General features: G+C 55.1%; 7 protein-coding genes across 7 annotated transcripts; 1 reads left to right on the top strand and 6 right to left on the bottom strand.

Moving 5' to 3' along the window:
• The first annotated feature begins 361 nt into the window (after positions 1–361).
• L226DRAFT_309565 (uncharacterized protein) lies at positions 362–1,773 on the top strand. Its single transcript, XM_067673778.1, has 4 exons — positions 362–734; positions 791–935; positions 991–1,072; positions 1,133–1,773. The coding sequence occupies exons 1-4, from the start codon at positions 514–516 to the stop codon at positions 1,687–1,689; spliced, it is 1,005 nt and encodes a 334-aa protein (XP_067529611.1). The 5' UTR covers positions 362–513; the 3' UTR covers positions 1,690–1,773.
• A 688-nt stretch (positions 1,774–2,461) lies between these two features.
• Positions 2,462–4,185, bottom strand: L226DRAFT_309219 (EF-hand). Its single transcript, XM_067673776.1, has 8 exons — positions 3,862–4,185; positions 3,755–3,798; positions 3,522–3,670; positions 3,401–3,465; positions 3,318–3,347; positions 3,214–3,254; positions 2,955–3,153; positions 2,462–2,710 (listed from the first exon to the last, which is right to left on the bottom strand). The coding sequence occupies exons 2-8, from the start codon at positions 3,767–3,769 to the stop codon at positions 2,529–2,531; spliced, it is 681 nt and encodes a 226-aa protein (XP_067529610.1). The 5' UTR covers positions 3,770–3,798; positions 3,862–4,185; the 3' UTR covers positions 2,462–2,528.
• A 59-nt stretch (positions 4,186–4,244) lies between these two features.
• On the bottom strand, positions 4,245–6,321 carry L226DRAFT_472423 (family S53 protease; the record flags this gene model as incomplete). The annotated part of the gene is made up of 8 exons (XM_067676465.1): positions 4,245–4,316; positions 4,377–4,821; positions 4,880–5,032; positions 5,085–5,278; positions 5,332–5,433; positions 5,484–5,706; positions 5,752–6,029; positions 6,082–6,321. The coding sequence occupies 8 exons, from the start codon at positions 6,319–6,321 to the stop codon at positions 4,245–4,247; spliced, it is 1,707 nt and encodes a 568-aa protein (XP_067529609.1).
• A 338-nt stretch (positions 6,322–6,659) lies between these two features.
• L226DRAFT_599107 (uncharacterized protein) lies at positions 6,660–8,652 on the bottom strand (the record flags this gene model as incomplete). Its single annotated transcript, XM_067685662.1, has 11 exons — positions 6,660–7,263; positions 7,319–7,374; positions 7,487–7,529; positions 7,581–7,596; positions 7,659–7,787; positions 7,854–7,855; positions 7,930–8,018; positions 8,074–8,235; positions 8,293–8,459; positions 8,514–8,548; positions 8,603–8,652. 11 exons carry the CDS (start codon positions 8,650–8,652, stop codon positions 7,107–7,109), a joined length of 906 nt encoding a protein of 301 aa, XP_067529608.1. The 3' UTR covers positions 6,660–7,106.
• A 1,402-nt stretch (positions 8,653–10,054) lies between these two features.
• On the bottom strand, positions 10,055–11,698 carry L226DRAFT_526885 (uncharacterized protein; the record flags this gene model as incomplete). The annotated part of the gene is made up of 10 exons (XM_067679076.1): positions 10,055–10,364; positions 10,409–10,449; positions 10,568–10,617; positions 10,734–10,890; positions 10,924–10,948; positions 10,977–11,065; positions 11,120–11,273; positions 11,327–11,510; positions 11,567–11,601; positions 11,649–11,698. The coding sequence occupies 10 exons, from the start codon at positions 11,696–11,698 to the stop codon at positions 10,055–10,057; spliced, it is 1,095 nt and encodes a 364-aa protein (XP_067529607.1).
• A 795-nt stretch (positions 11,699–12,493) lies between these two features.
• L226DRAFT_309414 (uncharacterized protein) lies at positions 12,494–14,392 on the bottom strand. Its single transcript, XM_067673777.1, has 6 exons — positions 14,221–14,392; positions 13,376–14,168; positions 13,270–13,323; positions 13,037–13,220; positions 12,799–12,979; positions 12,494–12,742 (listed from the first exon to the last, which is right to left on the bottom strand). The coding sequence occupies exons 1-5, from the start codon at positions 14,326–14,328 to the stop codon at positions 12,811–12,813; spliced, it is 1,308 nt and encodes a 435-aa protein (XP_067529606.1). The 5' UTR covers positions 14,329–14,392; the 3' UTR covers positions 12,494–12,742; positions 12,799–12,810.
• Positions 14,393–14,481: 89 nt separating this feature from the next.
• On the bottom strand, positions 14,482–16,601 carry L226DRAFT_540198 (uncharacterized protein). Its single transcript, XM_067681822.1, is given in 13 exon segments — positions 14,482–14,674; positions 14,742–15,162; positions 15,225–15,265; positions 15,325–15,376; positions 15,436–15,451; positions 15,505–15,645; positions 15,752–15,753; positions 15,764–15,852; positions 15,904–16,001; positions 16,061–16,124; positions 16,178–16,344; positions 16,399–16,433; positions 16,485–16,601. The coding sequence occupies 13 exon segments, from the start codon at positions 16,511–16,513 to the stop codon at positions 14,645–14,647; spliced, it is 1,185 nt and encodes a 394-aa protein (XP_067529605.1). The 5' UTR covers positions 16,514–16,601; the 3' UTR covers positions 14,482–14,644.
• Positions 16,602–16,815: the final 214 nt, after the last annotated feature.

Here is a 16,815-nt window from a genome sequence, read left to right as displayed (position 1 = left end):
ATTCGGCCCAATTGCCGTGGGCGTCTCCTCCTTTGTTTTCGCCTTCCTATGTTCCAGGTTCACCCGGCCGCGGCCTTCCGCCTAGCAACGATGGCGACTCTCTCATACCCCGATCGAGTGAGCACTGTTGTTGAGGATGCAAATGCTAATATTGGATGCAGTGCTACCCGACAACATACAGATGCATATGTCCGTGAGACTACTAACGCGATCTCCTGCTCTCGGGCAAGGAGCTCCCGGACTGGCGGTATCCAATCATCCATGGGCTGCCAGTGGCTTGAGATCATGTTAGTAGTGGGGGTGTGTCATCCTGCGCTCAGTCCGATGTTTGTCTTCTTCTGATGCGCATGCCGTCCACGAGTCTGCCAGTGCATATCGGTATATATGTACAGCCTGCCCAGCCGGGTCAATCTCCTCCTTGTTCCCTCCTTCGCCACCCGAGTTTACACCGCCTTTCAACTACGCCACTCATAGCTGCCCCTCCCCACATACGCCTACCCCTCCGTGCTGGTAATGATGGACTTCCAGTCGCTGTGGAGCATCCTCCTCGGAGTGCTCAGCATCGTCCTTGCTCTCCTGGGCACATGGTCCTTTGTCAACACGCAGTTGCCCTCGAAGAACTTGCACACGATGTTCGACATGCTAGACGACACGGATGGCCTTCTTCTCTCCTGCAAGGAAGAAGGACTTGTTCCTGTAGACGCCGCTGATGACTTCCGGACGAAACTAGCGTGGTGCGTAAACAGTCTGACTGCTGACGCTTTAAAAGTTGCTGACCCCACGTATCCAGGCATCGGGCCAGTGCAGAGGAGACTCGGCTCCGGACCCTTGCCGCCAAGAATTATATCGAAGACTTCACCAATTGGCTCAGAGGCTTGACGCGAAAGATGCGCAAGATATGCCAGGACGTGAGAGAAATTCGTTCAGAGATCTCGGTATGTCCACTGTTGCACGCGCAGCTGGTTAGGTGACTCACTTTCCCATACACAGACGACCAGTATGCGAGAACGGCAAAGGCTAGCTGCTGAAAGAGACCAGCGAGAGGCGGGTGGGGAGGGCGCTCACCCTTCAGGTCAGCGCTTTCTCCATGCCCTCACCGTGATTTTTGACTGACGAACAGCAGGTGATGTAGCGGCGGACAACTCGCACACTCTACCTGCCCCGGTACAGCCCATTGACCCCGCGAACATGGGAGAGCAGGCGGTTCAACAGGTCGCCACGCCACTCAACGAAGCCGCGTCAGCGTCGCCTGATGATTTCCCAGCTCCCGATGCTGTCGTGCCTGTAGCTCTCCCTGTCTCCATCGCCGTCTCGACCTGTGTCCCTCCAGCGACGCCATCGATAACGGACATATCCTCGACAATAAAGCAGGCCCGCAAGCTGCGCCACAGCGACCGGCGTTGTTCTGTCTCCAGCAACTCCTCCGACTCCGTTGCCTCGTCGCTGCACAGTACCCGATGCGAGCACAACGGCGATCCGTTGTCTCGTTCTCGGGCAATCGCCACTTTCTTACGCTACATCCGCGTCCGCCACCCTCCCGGCATGCCGGTGTATCTCATCGATCCGCAGCAGCTCGCAGTGTGCGAGTTGGCTGAGGATGATAGCGACGGCGGTGACGATGACGAGGATGATAGCGACGGCGGTGACGGCGACTTGGTGCACGAGCTGGCAGTGCGTGTCGTCGCGTGAGCCGCGTCGTCGCATGACAGACACCTCAGCCTACTCTTGGGTAAGTATCGTTCCGGTTTCTGGCACCTGTCTATATATCGTCTCGGACCGATTTGCTCTAGCTATTGCTCCTGTATCCCGGCTACGTACGGCATTTCTCTCGTCCTGTACAGTTCTTTTGTGTTGTTCTATCTGCTGTGCTGTACGTTATACGATGTCGAGGTGATATATGTACTGTGTGTATTGTATGTTGTGCTGTTGCTGTCTATCTTACTGGAAGGGTTGTGAGACATCTGTCTTCCCGCAGGCGAGTCTCGTTTCTGGTGCAGATGCAGTCGATCTGCCTGCCTGTGGATCCCAGTCCCCCCGCCAGGTTGGCAGTTGCTAGAGCGCCGCACGGCTAGGGGTAGAAGCGGGCACATTATCGTAGGTGACAGAAGCCCTCGCGAGAAGCCCCACAGGGTGAGGAGATCATCCCGCCTCCAAGGGGCTTTGAAGTCGCCCAACCTCCAGCAGCAAGCTCGAGGTGCCGTTCTTTTCGGAGGGGCCAAAGTCACAAAGGTTAGGAGACGGGACGAGCACCGCGTCCGGCTGCCATACATGTGGATGCTTGTTGTCCGTCTCGGATATCTCGCAGGCCGTGTCATCTGGAGGATACAATTGGTTTTCGCCAAACATGATACATGAAGACATCAGTCAAGTATCCAAGGAGTACATTACCATATAGACTTCTCTTTCCTCTTCGCGCGCATACGCATGCGAGCATACATCGTATGTCACGATTCTCCTCCCTCGCGAATGTCCACCATTTCCGGCCAGTGCCACGACTTGAACACGGGAAATGGGGCCGACGCAGGCGCTCACGGCAAGCTGAGCACGGTGTGCATGAACTGCTCGTAGTTGATCTGCACCCATCCATCGCGGTCCGTGTCCAGCTTCTGGAACGTCTCCGTGATCTGCTTGATGACGACGCACGCGCGCACGAATCGGTCGAACGTGATCCCCTGCGGGGGTGCGCCGTGGCGTGCACTTGGGCCCGATCCTGTGGCGAAGTCTACCCCGTGAGGGGAGACCGGTCAGTCGCGTGCTCGTGCTCAGATTTGAGGGGAAGACGATGTGTATGGCGCGGAAAGGGGGCGAAAAGCAGAAGACTGTGTATGCGCATATAGGCTGGACGGTATATTGGGGAAGGGGATGTATGCGTGGTGGCGGCGTCAAAGGTCGTAGAAGGGCGCATATGTGCAGGGATGGGGCAACGGGAAACAAATGGACTAGTATATGCTTACCGTACTTGGCCTCGACGAGGCGTAGAAGCTGCGGCGACAAGTTGTAGCCGAACTGATGGAGAGCCTGCTGGAGCTCTTGACCATCGATCGAGCCCGAGTTGTCCCTATCGAAGTGGCGGTAGACGTTCTGCCAGTCCTTGATGTACTTCCAGAGACCGGAGAACTCGTTGAAGCCAATCGTTCCGCTCCGATCCGTGTCCTGCACGATACGTTCTCAAAGTCAAAAAGACCAATTGCGAGCAGCAAGAGGAGCACTCACGAAGATGGTCATGAGAAGTTTGACAGTATCAAGGTCGAAGGCTAATTCATCGCCACATGGCGTGAGCAATCGAGTAGACTTCCGAGAGAGATCATTTTACTCACGACTCCAGTCGCCGTTAATCAATGCCTTCTCTACGTTATCTCGTGAGCTGAGTCCGACAGGAGGGCCAAGCGTGGTTACTTACGAAGCTCTGTCACCGTGATGTGCCCAGATCTGTCGGTATCGACAGCAGAAAACCAGCTCCATAGCCTGCGTACGAACGTTTGCACTTTGATCTCAATATAACGGAGTGCGTGAGTACTCACTGAGGGTCTGCGCCGGGAGGCGCGCCAGCCCCTGCGGGCGCGAAGCCGCCGGGTCCTGGGCCTCCGCCACCGTATCCCGGAGGACCACCATATCCACCTCCACCATATCCGCCACCACCTTGTTGGCCACCGTATCCGCCGCCGTATCCCTGAGCAGCGTGTGAGCTTTGCGAATACTTGTACGCGTTTCTTCACGCATATAGAGCGGCGAGACGATCGAAAGGCGGACTTACACCACCGTAGGACATGTCTTCAAGTATAGGAGATAATCGGATTGCTGGGTGATGGTTCGGGTATAAGAGTGAGGGACGAGAGCAAGCAACGATCGCGACCTATATACCTTGGCTTTAGCCGGAGAGAGGGATGTATAGCCTAGCGGAATAGCAGTGGTGGTAGAAGACAAGGAGAGAACAGGTATTGTGCCAAGGACTGTCGGCCGTGCCACAGCGCGCACCGCCCGCTAATCTCGATCCCCCACGATGTCATCGTCTCCCGGCCCGGTGTCCCGCGTTCGCCATTTCGAATCTCTCGCGGGCCAAACGTCGTCCAGGCTGTCCACGGTACTGCCTCTGCTTGGAGGCCGGCGCACACGCCTAACTATGTTCAAGTGGCGACGCGGGTAATGCTGGCATGCATGTGCTCTGCTCATACTGCCAGTCTGCATGAAGCTCGCGCGGGTGCATCAGGTATGACATCTATTCAAGAGGCTTACATCTGCCAATACTATGTGCTCTGCGCTGCGGCCATCACGACGCTCAGCAGCTTGGAATAGTCCGGCGTACCCAGCCCAGTTGCCTGTCACGTCGTAACGCAATCAGTTCAGAAATAGAGGGTACACGATGAACAAACACGTACCGCATCCCAGCCAGCCAGCGCCGGGAAGCCCTCCGCCCCACACCCGTTATTCGTCCCGTTCGTGATATCATTGAAGGCATTCGCGCCCTGCGAGTACAGCAGCGGGTTGACGAACCCGAGCGGGGCCTTGCCCGCCTTCAGCCGCTCATCGTTGAGGAGTGCGACGATACTCGCAAACGTCGGCGTCGACGCGCTCGTGCCCAGGACGAGCTCCCATGCGCCGCTCTCGCGGATGAGGTAGTTGAGCGCCTGCGCGGAGACGTCGGGGAACCCGCGCCCGGTCGTGTTGTACAAGCCAGAGTTGGTGCTGCCGAGGGCGGCGAGGTAGGAGGAGACCGCGGAGGACTGGTAGTCTGGCCGCGCGAAGATGTTGGAGAAGCCCCCAGAAGAGAAAGGCGCGACAACTTCGGGGTTGATGCCTTGCGTGCCGCCGACGGACGTCAGGCTGCGAGGATTACGAGCATGTCAGCGTCATGAGCACGAGAGAACAGAAGAGGGCGCACAAAGGACAGGTGCTGGGGAAGGTAGGGCCGAAAGTAGTCCCTGCGGCGCTGCATTGACTATTGTACCCGAAGCTGTACACGCCGTTGTCTCCAGAGCAGAATATAACGCTCGTGCCTCGGGCACCGAGTTGCGCGTACGCGTTGCAGAATGTCCTACATTGCTGTGAGTCTGCGTTCCTAGGGCTGTATATCAAGAATAGCTTACTGCGCAACGTCTTCGGAGCCGGTGAATCCGATTTCGTTGAACCCGTAGCTCGTGCTGAGAACCAATGGGACCTCATCTTGGGCGAGGAAGTAGTTGACGAGATCGATGAAGCCGGTGGCTGAACTATCGCCAACAGAGTAGAACGTGGTCGGAACGCCAGTCGCTATGCCCACGGTGTACTGGATGTCGAGGCTCTGATGTGCGGGGTTAGGATGAAGATAGTAGCTGAGACTACAAGGTCACGCACCGCCTCAAGAGTACCGTTACCGGAGGTGATACCACTGTCGACGGAGACGATCTCGAACGTCGGCGCCGTGGCAACATCCGTCCTAAGTGAAGTGAAGAAGGTCTGTGCGTCACGATTAGCATCGCTTGACTGCTTTCTCGGACCCCACGTACGCTGAGATCATCTTCGGTAGCCATCTCGCTGAGGTAGCCACTAACAGCGAGACTGTTGTTCGATGCCGACGCAGCAGCCGTCGGGATGTTGTATAGGTCTTGCAGGCACTCCGGATAGATCTGTTGAGAACACATGGCTGGCGGCGTAGCTCTCTTGGACAACGACTTGGGCGGCTGAACCACCTCAACCGAAGGCCGGCTGCTGATCGGCGCCGAGATGAACCTAATGTCACGGTCCTACATCAGTGTGGGCTCGCAACCGGCCGACGTGGAGACATACTGCGTGGTAGGGAAGACGAACTGAACGTGGTCCTCCACCTCCGCAGGAATCGTGATCGACAAGGTCCTGGTCAACGTTGTGTGCGTGTTCTTGTCTAGGAATTCGGTGAAGTTCGCGCTCAAGAGCGAGTTGGCCGTGGAGACAGGAAGGTTGATGCGGAGCATGTCTCCCGAAGACGAGACTACCTCTGGCTTGAGATCGTGCGTCGCGAGCCAATTTGTCACGGCCTTGATGCTCTCGGGCTTCGGGGCGACAAATGCTTCGACCTGTTGGTAGGTGAGCATGATCACCGATGTGAGCTTCTGGATGGACACTGACCTCGGCTTTCGAGAGATGCTTTCCATACTTTGGGCTAGCAGGGTTGCTTACGTCGTACAAGGCTGTGTGAAGACCCTCGATATTGGTCGGAGGAAGAGCTAAGGTGAGTGTAACAGCGGAGTCGGATGGCGTTGAATGTAGAGGGACAAAGTGGGGACTAGGAACGACGCTTCTCGGAGCAGCATAAACACCGTGAGAAAACCAGAGGAGGCCAAAGCCGACGTAGACGAGGCAAATCATGTGGAAACGGGTGTGGTGGACAATGGTCTTGAGTCTGAAGAATTGACAGGATGGCGAGCATGGTCTTCATATATGAGTGGACGTTCCCCAATCCGCCCGAGTGACACGATCCGAAGCGATGCACCGATGCACCACCAGTGCGTGGGCTGGCGACGTGCTAGCATCCAGGTGTACAGCCGGCTACTACCCTGCATTCGCATGCGCAGGCTCCGCTCGAGCATGCGCGCAGAAGGTCGCTGATGTTCGAGAGGTCTGTGAGCAGCGTGACCATCAACTTCGCACGTATCACGGGAAGCCGGAAAAGGCGACGAGCGTTGCTAAGGATGGGATCGCGGGCTAATCCGCCGCATAGTCCGACAATCGGACTACGTTCCGAGGACTATGTGACCTAGAAAATGGTGCTCGTAGTGCGCTGGAGGAAAGTGGAGCTTGAGAAAGATTACATACACTTTGGATCTGCGACGACATTCCTGTAGCAGGATACCAAATAGCAGGGGCGCCAGGTATGCTTCACAGACTCCGAGCTGAAACTGCCATGTCGTAAGATCAGGCGAAGCCTCGAAGGTGAACCAAGACGAGGCGACTTGGGACGAGGAGGGCAAGGGCTCCGAACCATGGCTGTACAGAATTCGGAAAGTCCAAGCTCGAATAATAACGTCTCATCCCCCTTCAACGATGGAATTTGGCTGCTTCGATGACATTATGGGCTCAACTTGCTCAGTCCTCGAACGCGCTACCAAAAGAGCCACACCCCATTGTTGCCTTTCCTCCAGAGGAGGATGTATTCAGCTTTCCGGCGTGGCAGCAGCGCATCGGACGGTTCCAGTTTTCGGCACCTTGAACTGGATGACGTGGCTTGGTGTCGAGTTTGTATCGTCTGTTGATTCAACCGCGAGTCCGCGAAGGTCAAGGATGAAGTGGGACAGGATGATCACGTTGATGCTAGAAAAGATCTCAGCCTAGCAGCGACATGGAGACTGATTCGGATGTTACGCACATTTCGTAGAAGTAAGGCCATACGAGGAAGATCGTAGCACTCTGTTGCATCATAGGCTGTTCAACGCGTCGCAAGGGAGAGAAGAAGCGAGCGGACACATACATCCTTCTATGCATGTCGTCAGACTTCGTCGCGACTCGAGCGAAGCAAGGAAGGATTGACACATACCGGGGTTGCGTAGAAGTTCGCGAAGGCGTTGAACACAAGCAATCTATACGCTATGTCAGATCTCTGTCCGTCCAGTCAGCTGACTAGTACGCACATGAGGAATAGGATACCTAGAGATAGTGACGAAGGCACGTCAGCGCCCATTGTGGAATGCAGTCGAATATCCACTCACCATCCCGGAGTAGCAGTGTGGCTAGCGGAGTGTGCATGCCACTTTTCCATGCGAGCTTCTGGATGCGGAATGTCTTGACCAGGGTAACAAAGACGAGAATGCCATGAGAGGCAACCATCGTTGCAGCCGCTACAGTTGTGACTGCACTGCTTCAGGCTGTGTCGAGGCCGCAATGAAGGATCGGAAGGAACTTACAACTATGCGGGGAAGGAACCATGAGTTTATTCAATTGCAGCATCATAGAGGGGGCAACTAAGAAACTACAACTTACTGCGCTAACTCGTCCTCGGGCAAGGTGTAGTCATAAGTGCATCCGAAGGGAGGACCTCCCTGGACGGGGAAGTACCGTGCGCTCTCTATCTAGGAACCATTGTCACCAGACGGGTGCAAAGTAGCAAACACAATGAACACTCACCGCGTACAAGATCGGGCGGACGAGATTGAGCGGCAAGACGATGGGAAGCCACTTCCAGTTCTTCGCGGAGATCCCGTAGACGCGGATTATGACGATCCCGGCGGTTGCAAGAAGGTTCAGGATGTACCCCACATCATTGATGTGCGTGATAATGCTGCACGTCTGGTAGACGCATCATGAGCGACCGGGACATAGGTGCAAGAGGCAATTTTGACTGACCTCATTGTCGGCGGCCCATAGCAGAAATCCCAGGACTAGAGTGGCCCTGTCAATGAGCATGGTGAACCGCATGCACACATAGGCGAGCGAGACGCAAGAGAACTCGCGGCGCCATATTCGTTCGATCTCCGCGGTGAGCGTCAACCCGAAGTCATACCACAGAAGTGCTAGCAATAGGATGTCTGATGAGCGTCATAGCACCTAATCTGTAGGCGACGTACCGGAAGACGCCATAATGCAGTAGTTCTGGGTAAGACTGTGATATACTCAGTTATAAGCCGAGGAGTACTGGTGAAGGAGGGTCGCTCACACTCTAGAGGGATTCCGTATGAGCGCACTGTGTCCGTACGAGTACGACATGTCCACTGTGCGGCTTTGAGTGGTTGCGTCAGGAGTGCACTTGCATTGATGTAATAAGACCTTGCCTTGCAGGCTTAATATATGTAGCGACGAGGCAGGGAAGTCGAAGCTTGAGGACCGCGTTGGGTAGGTCACCTCCCACGTTACGCCATTGCGGTCAGCGCTGAGATGGTACCCCTGTATGTTGACGTTGTCACTCGGCGCTGAAAGGGGATGGGGATGGAGAAGGACCGTATCTCACTCACGATAGAACAGGTTTTCAACCGGATATACGGAAGAAGCCCATAGTTCGCATTCAGCTGATACGCCGGGGCTTGAAGTTGACGTGCCGACAGTCGAGCTTGCGCTGGGACCGCCATGTCGGTCCTAGTCAACTGTCAGGACTACGAAGGCGTAGTAATGAACGCAATATAGACACGGCATGTACTCCTGTCAGAGGGATCCATGGAACTTTGTGACGTAGTTTAGAGCAACACAGCACGGCTTGAGTGCACAGCACGACGCCCTGCCAGTGTGGACACTGTGGTGAGCGGCGGATTGAAGAGCTAGAGGAAGGGCTCGACAGACCTTGTACCAAAACGCCGGCCACCATGTTGTTCGCTATAGTTCGTGTGGTACGGATCACGTCGGTGCCGGTCCGGGATTTTTAGCAAATATGGAGATATCAGCATATTACGAACGGGAGTAGAAGGTCATTGGGGAGGTCCCAAGGAGTACCGGGGGTCATCACACCGAGCAAATGCAGTAGAAAGGTGAGACGACAGACTCGGGAGGCAGTCATAAGGCTGGATCGAGAGACAGCTCTACGCGTCATTCGGTTCAGAGCGGGACGGGACTCGAGATAAGTGGGAGGCGGACAACGACGACGGCTGCCTGATTGACAGATGCGGTCTGCATTGCTTCCAAGGATACAACACGCACGCCATAGACGTACATCAGTGTCCTCGAAACAGCGCGCGACGCCACTCATCGTTGCGTATGAAGTACACACATCAAGTCGAAGCTATGCGCAGGTTCCGAGTCCTGTCAGCATTCGGCCTCTCATCCAGGGCGAGAACACACCTCTATTCACCATCTTTGACATGGTTCTCGTAGACCAACGTGTCTATGGTGAGTTTTAAATCGGCTCCCGTCTCTGCTTCCGCCATCGTGTAAGTTTCGTCGCGATCGAATACCCACCGCCCCCTGGGCACACGACGCGATCTCTCCATCCTCGGCTGGCCTCCGATCCGGACTGGAACCAACAATCGCCCGCTATTGATTACATAATTAGTGAACAATGAAATCGGACAAAAGAATAGTGTACATAGTTATCCTCTACTGGCACCTTTGAGTACGACGATTGGTTACTTCGTAGAACTCGAGTATACGCGACCAATCACATACCTTCGCATCCGATAAGTCACCGTACTGTACCCAGGTCTAAACGCTGCAGCCACGCCCCATCGACATCTTCCTCGGTAATGTCGCCCTCAGCGAGCGCTATCAGGGTATCCTCTGGCAAGCTTGACGGGGCATTCCCCTCCGTCTCCGGAGAGGGACATGCTTGTGCTGGAAGGCTGCTGCCAGTGGTCGGAAGGGAGAACTGCATCGGGGGCATCGCAAACACGGGGAGGGTTGAGGTTGTCCAACGATCTCCTGTAGGAGCGCAGTGCAATCCACGGATGTCGAGGATGAAATGTGAGAGGATGATGACGTTGAGGCTGAAGAGTCTGTTAGCTCCGGTCGTCACAAGAGCACTCGAGATCGCACACACATTTCGTAGAAGTATGGCCATACGAGGAAGATCGTGGCACTCTATGTTGCACCGTGAATGCTCTGTACGAAGCTAGGAGATATGCGAGGTGATACATACGTCTTTCTATGCGAACCGTGAGATATCAGAGGAGCGACCGAAGAAATAACGCATACGTACCGGAGTGGCGTAGAAGTTGGCGAAAGCATTGAACACCAAGATGCTACGCTCTAGTTCAATACTGGGGCATCGTGATTTCAGTGGTCTGAATCGGGCGTACATAAGGAACAGGATCCCTGGGAAGCCGTAAGACCTTAGGAGGCATTCAGAAGACTCTATTGCTTACCATCTCTTAGTAGCAGTGTCGTCAGCGGCATACGCAGGCGGCTCCTCCATGTGTGTCTCTGAATTGAGAACGTCTTGACCATAGTGACGAACACGAGGATGCCGTGCGACGCAAGCATAGTCGTGGACGAGATAGTTGTGACTGCAGTGGTTTCAGGCTAAGTCCGCGGTCGCCATTGTGTGAAACTTACAGCTGCGAACACCTCATGAGAATTGCTACTAGAAGGGTAAAGCTGTTACTCACTGTGCCAAGGATGCTTCAGACATTGTGTACACGTAAGTGCACCCAAAGGGAGGCCCTCCCTGGACGGCGTAGTATCGCGCACTCTCTATCTGTGAGATGGCTTCAGCAACGCCGTTTTTGGTGCGAATGCTGTGCACTCTCACCGCGTATAGGATCGGGCGCACGAGGTTCAGAGGCAAGACGATGGGAAGCCACCTCCAATTCTTAGCCGAGATCCCGTAAACCCGGATGATGACTATGGCCGCGCTCGCGAGTAGGCCAAGAATGTACGTTATATCGTTCATGTGCGTCAGTATGCTGCACGTCTAGCAGGCGCGTAGTAAGTCTCCGCGATATCCGAGAAGACACACGAAGTGATCGAACTCGCCTTATTATCTGCGTCCCGCAGCAGGATCTCCAGGATCAGAGTGGCCCTGTCAACGAGAACGCTGTAACGCATGCAGATGTACGCGGCTGAGAGGAAGGAGAATTCCCGGTGCCATACGCGCTGGATTTCGGTGGTAAGGGTGAGGCCAAAATCGTACCACAAGAGCGCTAGACAGGATCAGCATTGGCCAATAATTCAACTTGTCAAAGGGAAATTGACCAACCGGAAGACGCCATGATACAGTAATTCTGGATGACGCTAAGAAACGTCTCAGCGTGTGCGTGCAATCAGAGAGGACGACTTACACCCTGGATGGATTCCGTATGAGCGCACTGTGCCCGTACGAGTACGACATGTCGGAAAGTCTGTGATGTGCCTTCGACGGAATGGTAGGGGTGTGCTTGCTCTGGAGGATGAGACATTGCTATCGTGGCCTTAAGTAGAAGACAGCTAGGACAGCGAGATGAGAATTCGGAAGGGCTCCACGGATGGACATACCGGCGGGAAGGTCACACGTCATGTCAACGCGGTCAGCGCCGGAATGGTTGCCCTGAAGGTTTGAGCGCGTATGGACGAGAAAAGCCTGCGCGACACTTGTTCAAGCTCCATGAGGAGCGCACTGAGTGCCTCCGATATCGGGTGTTGTGGTCCCATTCTAGCATGACAATGGAGGTGCCACTTAGAATGTGTAAACACAGAAGCACAGCGGTGAGGCACTGCTGTATGGCTTGCGTGGTCGATCGTACCTAGATAGGGTAGAGCATATGGTATTCGAAACACTTGTGGGGGCAGGACTTACGTCGTGGCGCTTCGTGCAAGTGTGAATGTCGACCATTCTTCGGACAAGAAAACTTGTGTATCTTGACACATTACGGCATAGTTGAGACTAATGCGCTGAGTGTAGCCCACGCACAGGCCGACGTCCTGGACTGGATGTGGTTAGTGGCGGATCAGAAGGATAGTACAATGATCGCCAACCTTGTAACAACGGACTAGCGAAAGTTTTCCCCCCAGTACCCGCAGGAGCCACAGCTGAAACAGACATAGTGGGCCCGCAGTATCTTATCGATGAGGGCCACCTACGGTATTGATCTTAGATGTCTTGCGAGCCAATTGATAGCGGAGGACCTGAGTAATGTCAGAGGCAACCATGTCTGATATCGCGACGGCCGGAACTGGGATGTGAGGGAAGGTTGCCATCGTCTTGCGGTCCTTTGAAGGACCTCAGCCTGGCAGAGAGCGCAAGACAGCGAACGACATGCGGCAAGATGGGTTATTGTTCCATTCCGTAAAGCAGTTGACAGATGCAGCTCGTAGCGCCTCGAAATGTCATAACACAATACATTTTCCAAGAATAGTCGGTGCCTCCCGTTCATGCTGCGTCGCAAGCGCACATGCACTGAAAGATAACAACAACTCAAAGAGCTGGCCTTGACACACAAAGAAGCAACTCACCCCTCAGGTTGTTCATTCGTCATCCTCGTCATCATTCTCGTACACCAGCTCCACGATGAACTTGGAATTTGGCTCCGCGCCCGCCTCACCCATCGTTTCGTCTCGATTGCACACGTAGCGCCGCTGGTACACGATCTCACCGTCTTCGTCAGCCTCCTCGACGAGAAGGACCAATCGGGCGCTGTCGGTCGCGAGGTAAGTCACCGCAATGATGATTAGCATAGCATAGCACACGCACCTGCGGTAGTAGTCGTCAAGACCGAATGTACGACACGCCTGCATTAGCACCTTGGACACCATGTGCCGTCCGCGCGTCTTGAAGAGCGAGCGGCTCTCAGGGTCGTCACTATACTCGATCATAATCAAGAAGCTCTCATCGGTCTTCGGCTGGGACTGAGATGGCTGGCTAGACTGGGAGACTGCTACGACGTCTCAGCTCCGGGATGGGCGATGAAAGATGCGCTCACTTACCGTCGGGCGTCGCCCTTGTCTTCTCTGCCTTGATCTTGGGCTGTTCGAGTGGAGCTGTGAAGAGTTATATTTAGTTGCGGTACACGAGACGGATTACGCGACTCACCGTCAAGGTTCCTCACAGGAGAAGACCGGGTCGCCTTTCGGGCACCAGACGCAGACGGCTCTCTGTCGAGCTCGACGAGAGAAGTGTTGCTGTTGCGCGACCTTGAGACCGGCAGCTTCGACGCACTCGTACTGGCCAATTCCGAGTCTTCGAGCTGATCGAACTCCTCGTCATCTGAGGCATCAAGACGGCGGGTGTCATTGGCGGAGCCATCGTCCTCCGGTTCCGGTTCCTCGATGCCGTAGTCGGACATGATGCGGGGACGAGCGCTGCGCTTTTTCGTCGGGGACAGGATACGAATCTCCTCCTCTTCCTCGTCGAGCTCCTCGATCTTCGAAGTGGGGGGCGGCGTGGCAACGTTCCTGACGGAGGGCGGGCTCCTGACGCCAGATGGGCCTGGCTCTTTGTGACTGAAGATGATGCTGGATGGACGGGGAGAGGGTGATAGGACAGGCGCTTTTCTTGCGGAGAGCGACTGCCTTTCAACTGCTGGCACTGCAGAAATGACAGTCCCGTTCGAGAGTCGCAGCGGGGTCGCGCCAACCACCGACATCCGCTTCTGGGAAGACATGCGTCGCGAGCCACTGTTAAGCGCTTCGGATGGTCGTGGTCGCGCTACTGGTGCAGGTGGCTGCACTGTCGCAGATTTCACGGTCACAGAGCGTAACACAGAGCATATGCCCGGCCACGCTAATGGGTGGATCCGAACGTGGCTGCCTTCGAGAAGTTCGTCGGACTCGAATACGAGTTCCCCTGATAGTGAGAACTGGTCGCGTGCTAACCGCTGCGCCTCCTGTATATGCTGTCAGAACACGCAGTCGTCCGTGCATGAGATTGAAACAAACCTCGTAGGACCTAGGAAGCGGGAGGAGCACGCGACTTTGCGCGTGGCAGAATATTATGAGTTCATGGGACGCCTGAGCGCCGGCATCTCCCGCAGATTTGAACAGCATGGCCTGCTTTAGATCAGCTGGTTGAAGAGCGTAGGTGGTGGTGGTGGAAGTACCGAGTTCAACGTTCGGCCTCATGGCTGCGGTGTGGTGCCACCGGTAAGACTTAACCGAAGTTCAACAGTCACGTGCAGGCGCTTACGTCTAGTGGCGAAGCCTCTGTCGGACGAGAAGTCCCATCGTCACATAAATACTCACTGGCACAATGGCTTGATAGCTCAGGGTATATAGTTACAGTACAATAAAAGCTCTTATAATCCAACCATGCTCGTAGCCATCCCTTTACAAGGAAGTCGGTAGCTTCGCAGACTTACAAGCATTACACGGCTGAGGTATTTTGCGGTGACTCCTACATGGCGAGGGAAATGGGTGTTGTGAGTCCTGGTTCATAGATATAGATGCCTCGAAATACTCACCGGGCTCACAGGAGACTGGACCTCCTCCAGCTCCGTTTCCTCCACTTTCGGGACATCCACCCATATAGGGATCACCATACCCTCCTCGAACGGATGATCCGCATACTTCGGGACCTCGTCCTCGTACCAATCTGGGCACACCTGCCCCTGCCCCTGCCCCTGCTTCTGCTTCTCTCCCCCGCCACTCTCCGGATGCGAGGAGACGACCGAAGATGTGGCCGAGAAGTCCGAGTACGTGAGCGTGGTGCTGAGCGTGGCGCCGAGGTTGCCGACGACGTTCGAGGTCGTGAAGCGAATGTCCGAGAGGACGTGGCCGCTGCGCGTCGTCGTGTCCGTCGCGTTCCCTTCGGCGTTGACGTGCTCGGAAAAGTAGAGCCCGCGCAGGTCGAGCATGAAGCGTGACAGGAAGATCACGGTGAAGCTAGGGAAAAGTTGGAGTGAGTATGCGGAGGTCAAAATCTGGAGCATGGCCCATGGGCGTACATCTGGTCGAAATACGGCCATACCAGCCAGACTGTGAGGCTCTGGAAGATGGGATTCAGTGAGTATTTAATGTGCAACGAAGACGAGGAAGGCGGCTTACAGATCCGATCTGACTGCTGACGATTGTGATAATCTGGATTGCCAGCAGGATACTGAAGCAAAGCATCCATGTCAGTCACCCATGTAGCAGAGACACATTCTCAGAACATACAGGAAGTATGCAGTGCCTATAGACATCATGTCAAACGTAGTCCGATGCAGCATCACTCAAATGACTTACCATCACGAAGGAGCAGGGTGGCCAGTGGTGTCCGGACACCAAGTCTCGTCGAGGCCTTGTTGATCCCGAAGGTCTTCCACCATGTCAGCGCGATGAGGATCGCATCTGCCGCGATATTCGCAGACTTTGCCACAGTGGAAACTATTGGAGGACGATCAGGATTCAGCAAAGTATGCTCCAGAACACGAACGTACATCTATGAGAAGACACGGTTTAAGTTTCCTGGTACCGATAGGGCAAGAGAGTGATGAGCACGTACTTTGCGAGCATCTCGTTGGAATAGCCATAGACATTAGCGCATCCCCACGGAGGTCCAAATTGGATAGGAACGTAGTTAGAGCTCTCAACCTTGGTGTTCTGTGAGCCAGGCTCATGGATCGTGGAGGTCAGAGTACTCACGATGTAGAGGGCGGGTCTGACGAGGGTCAGCGGAACCACAATTACGAGAGGCTTCCAGTCCCGTCCCCAGACACCATACACGCGGAGGATCGTAAACGCTGCAGATCATGTGGGTACATTCTAGTTTGACAGATTTAATACTGCTTCGTTCACGTACAGGCGAAGGCGAAATAATTGATGATCGTGAGGACGTCGTCCACTCGGTCGATCCGGCCACAGGTCTGCGAGAATGGTCAGACCGGTCGTCCCTGTCAAGCAGCAAGCACGGCTTTACCTCATCTGTAGAGTTCCAGAGCAGAACTTCCAAGACGAAGAAGACGCGCTCAATGAGCGCGGCATAGCGGGTGAACAAGTAGACGACGGTGGCGCCAGTGAATCTTCGTCGCCAGATGCGCCGGACCTCGGTCGTGAAGGTCAGAGCGAAGTCGAACCATAGCAACGCTACGCGTCGAGGTGAGCAACATAGTCTACGTGCTCGCGCCACACGGTACCCACCTGTAGACGCAACGATGCAGTAGTTCTCGACGAGCCTAGACACATCGTCAACCGTTGATCCATGCAAACTCTGGAGAGATACTCACAGTCGTTCATAGTCAGACGCGTCGGACATCTTGCTTGGACGTGGTTCGGAATTCGAATCGGACGCTCCGCAGCAGAGGGACAGTGAACACTGAAGTCCGGTAAGAGGGCGCAGAACCAGCGCTGCAAGCCGAGCTACAGCATGAACGAGGGATTAAATAGCGCAACACGAGACGGGCACTGTGCCTCTGCGTTCTCCGGCCCTTGGAGCCCCATCGACTGGCAGATGAGCGCTCCGCGCCCGGAGGTAGCGGTAGGCGGAGGGTCATCACAGCGCTCGGTGCGGGCGCGCGAAAGATCTGTGGGATATCAGGCAGGATCAGGCCGCACGAG

This window comes from Lentinus tigrinus, assembly GCF_003813185.1.
Source record: "Lentinus tigrinus ALCF2SS1-7 unplaced genomic scaffold L226scaffold_52, whole genome shotgun sequence".
NCBI lineage: Eukaryota > Fungi > Basidiomycota > Agaricomycetes > Polyporales > Polyporaceae > Lentinus > Lentinus tigrinus.
Note: the sequence above shows the minus strand (reverse complement) of the source record. Positions and strands in the feature narration are given on the sequence as shown.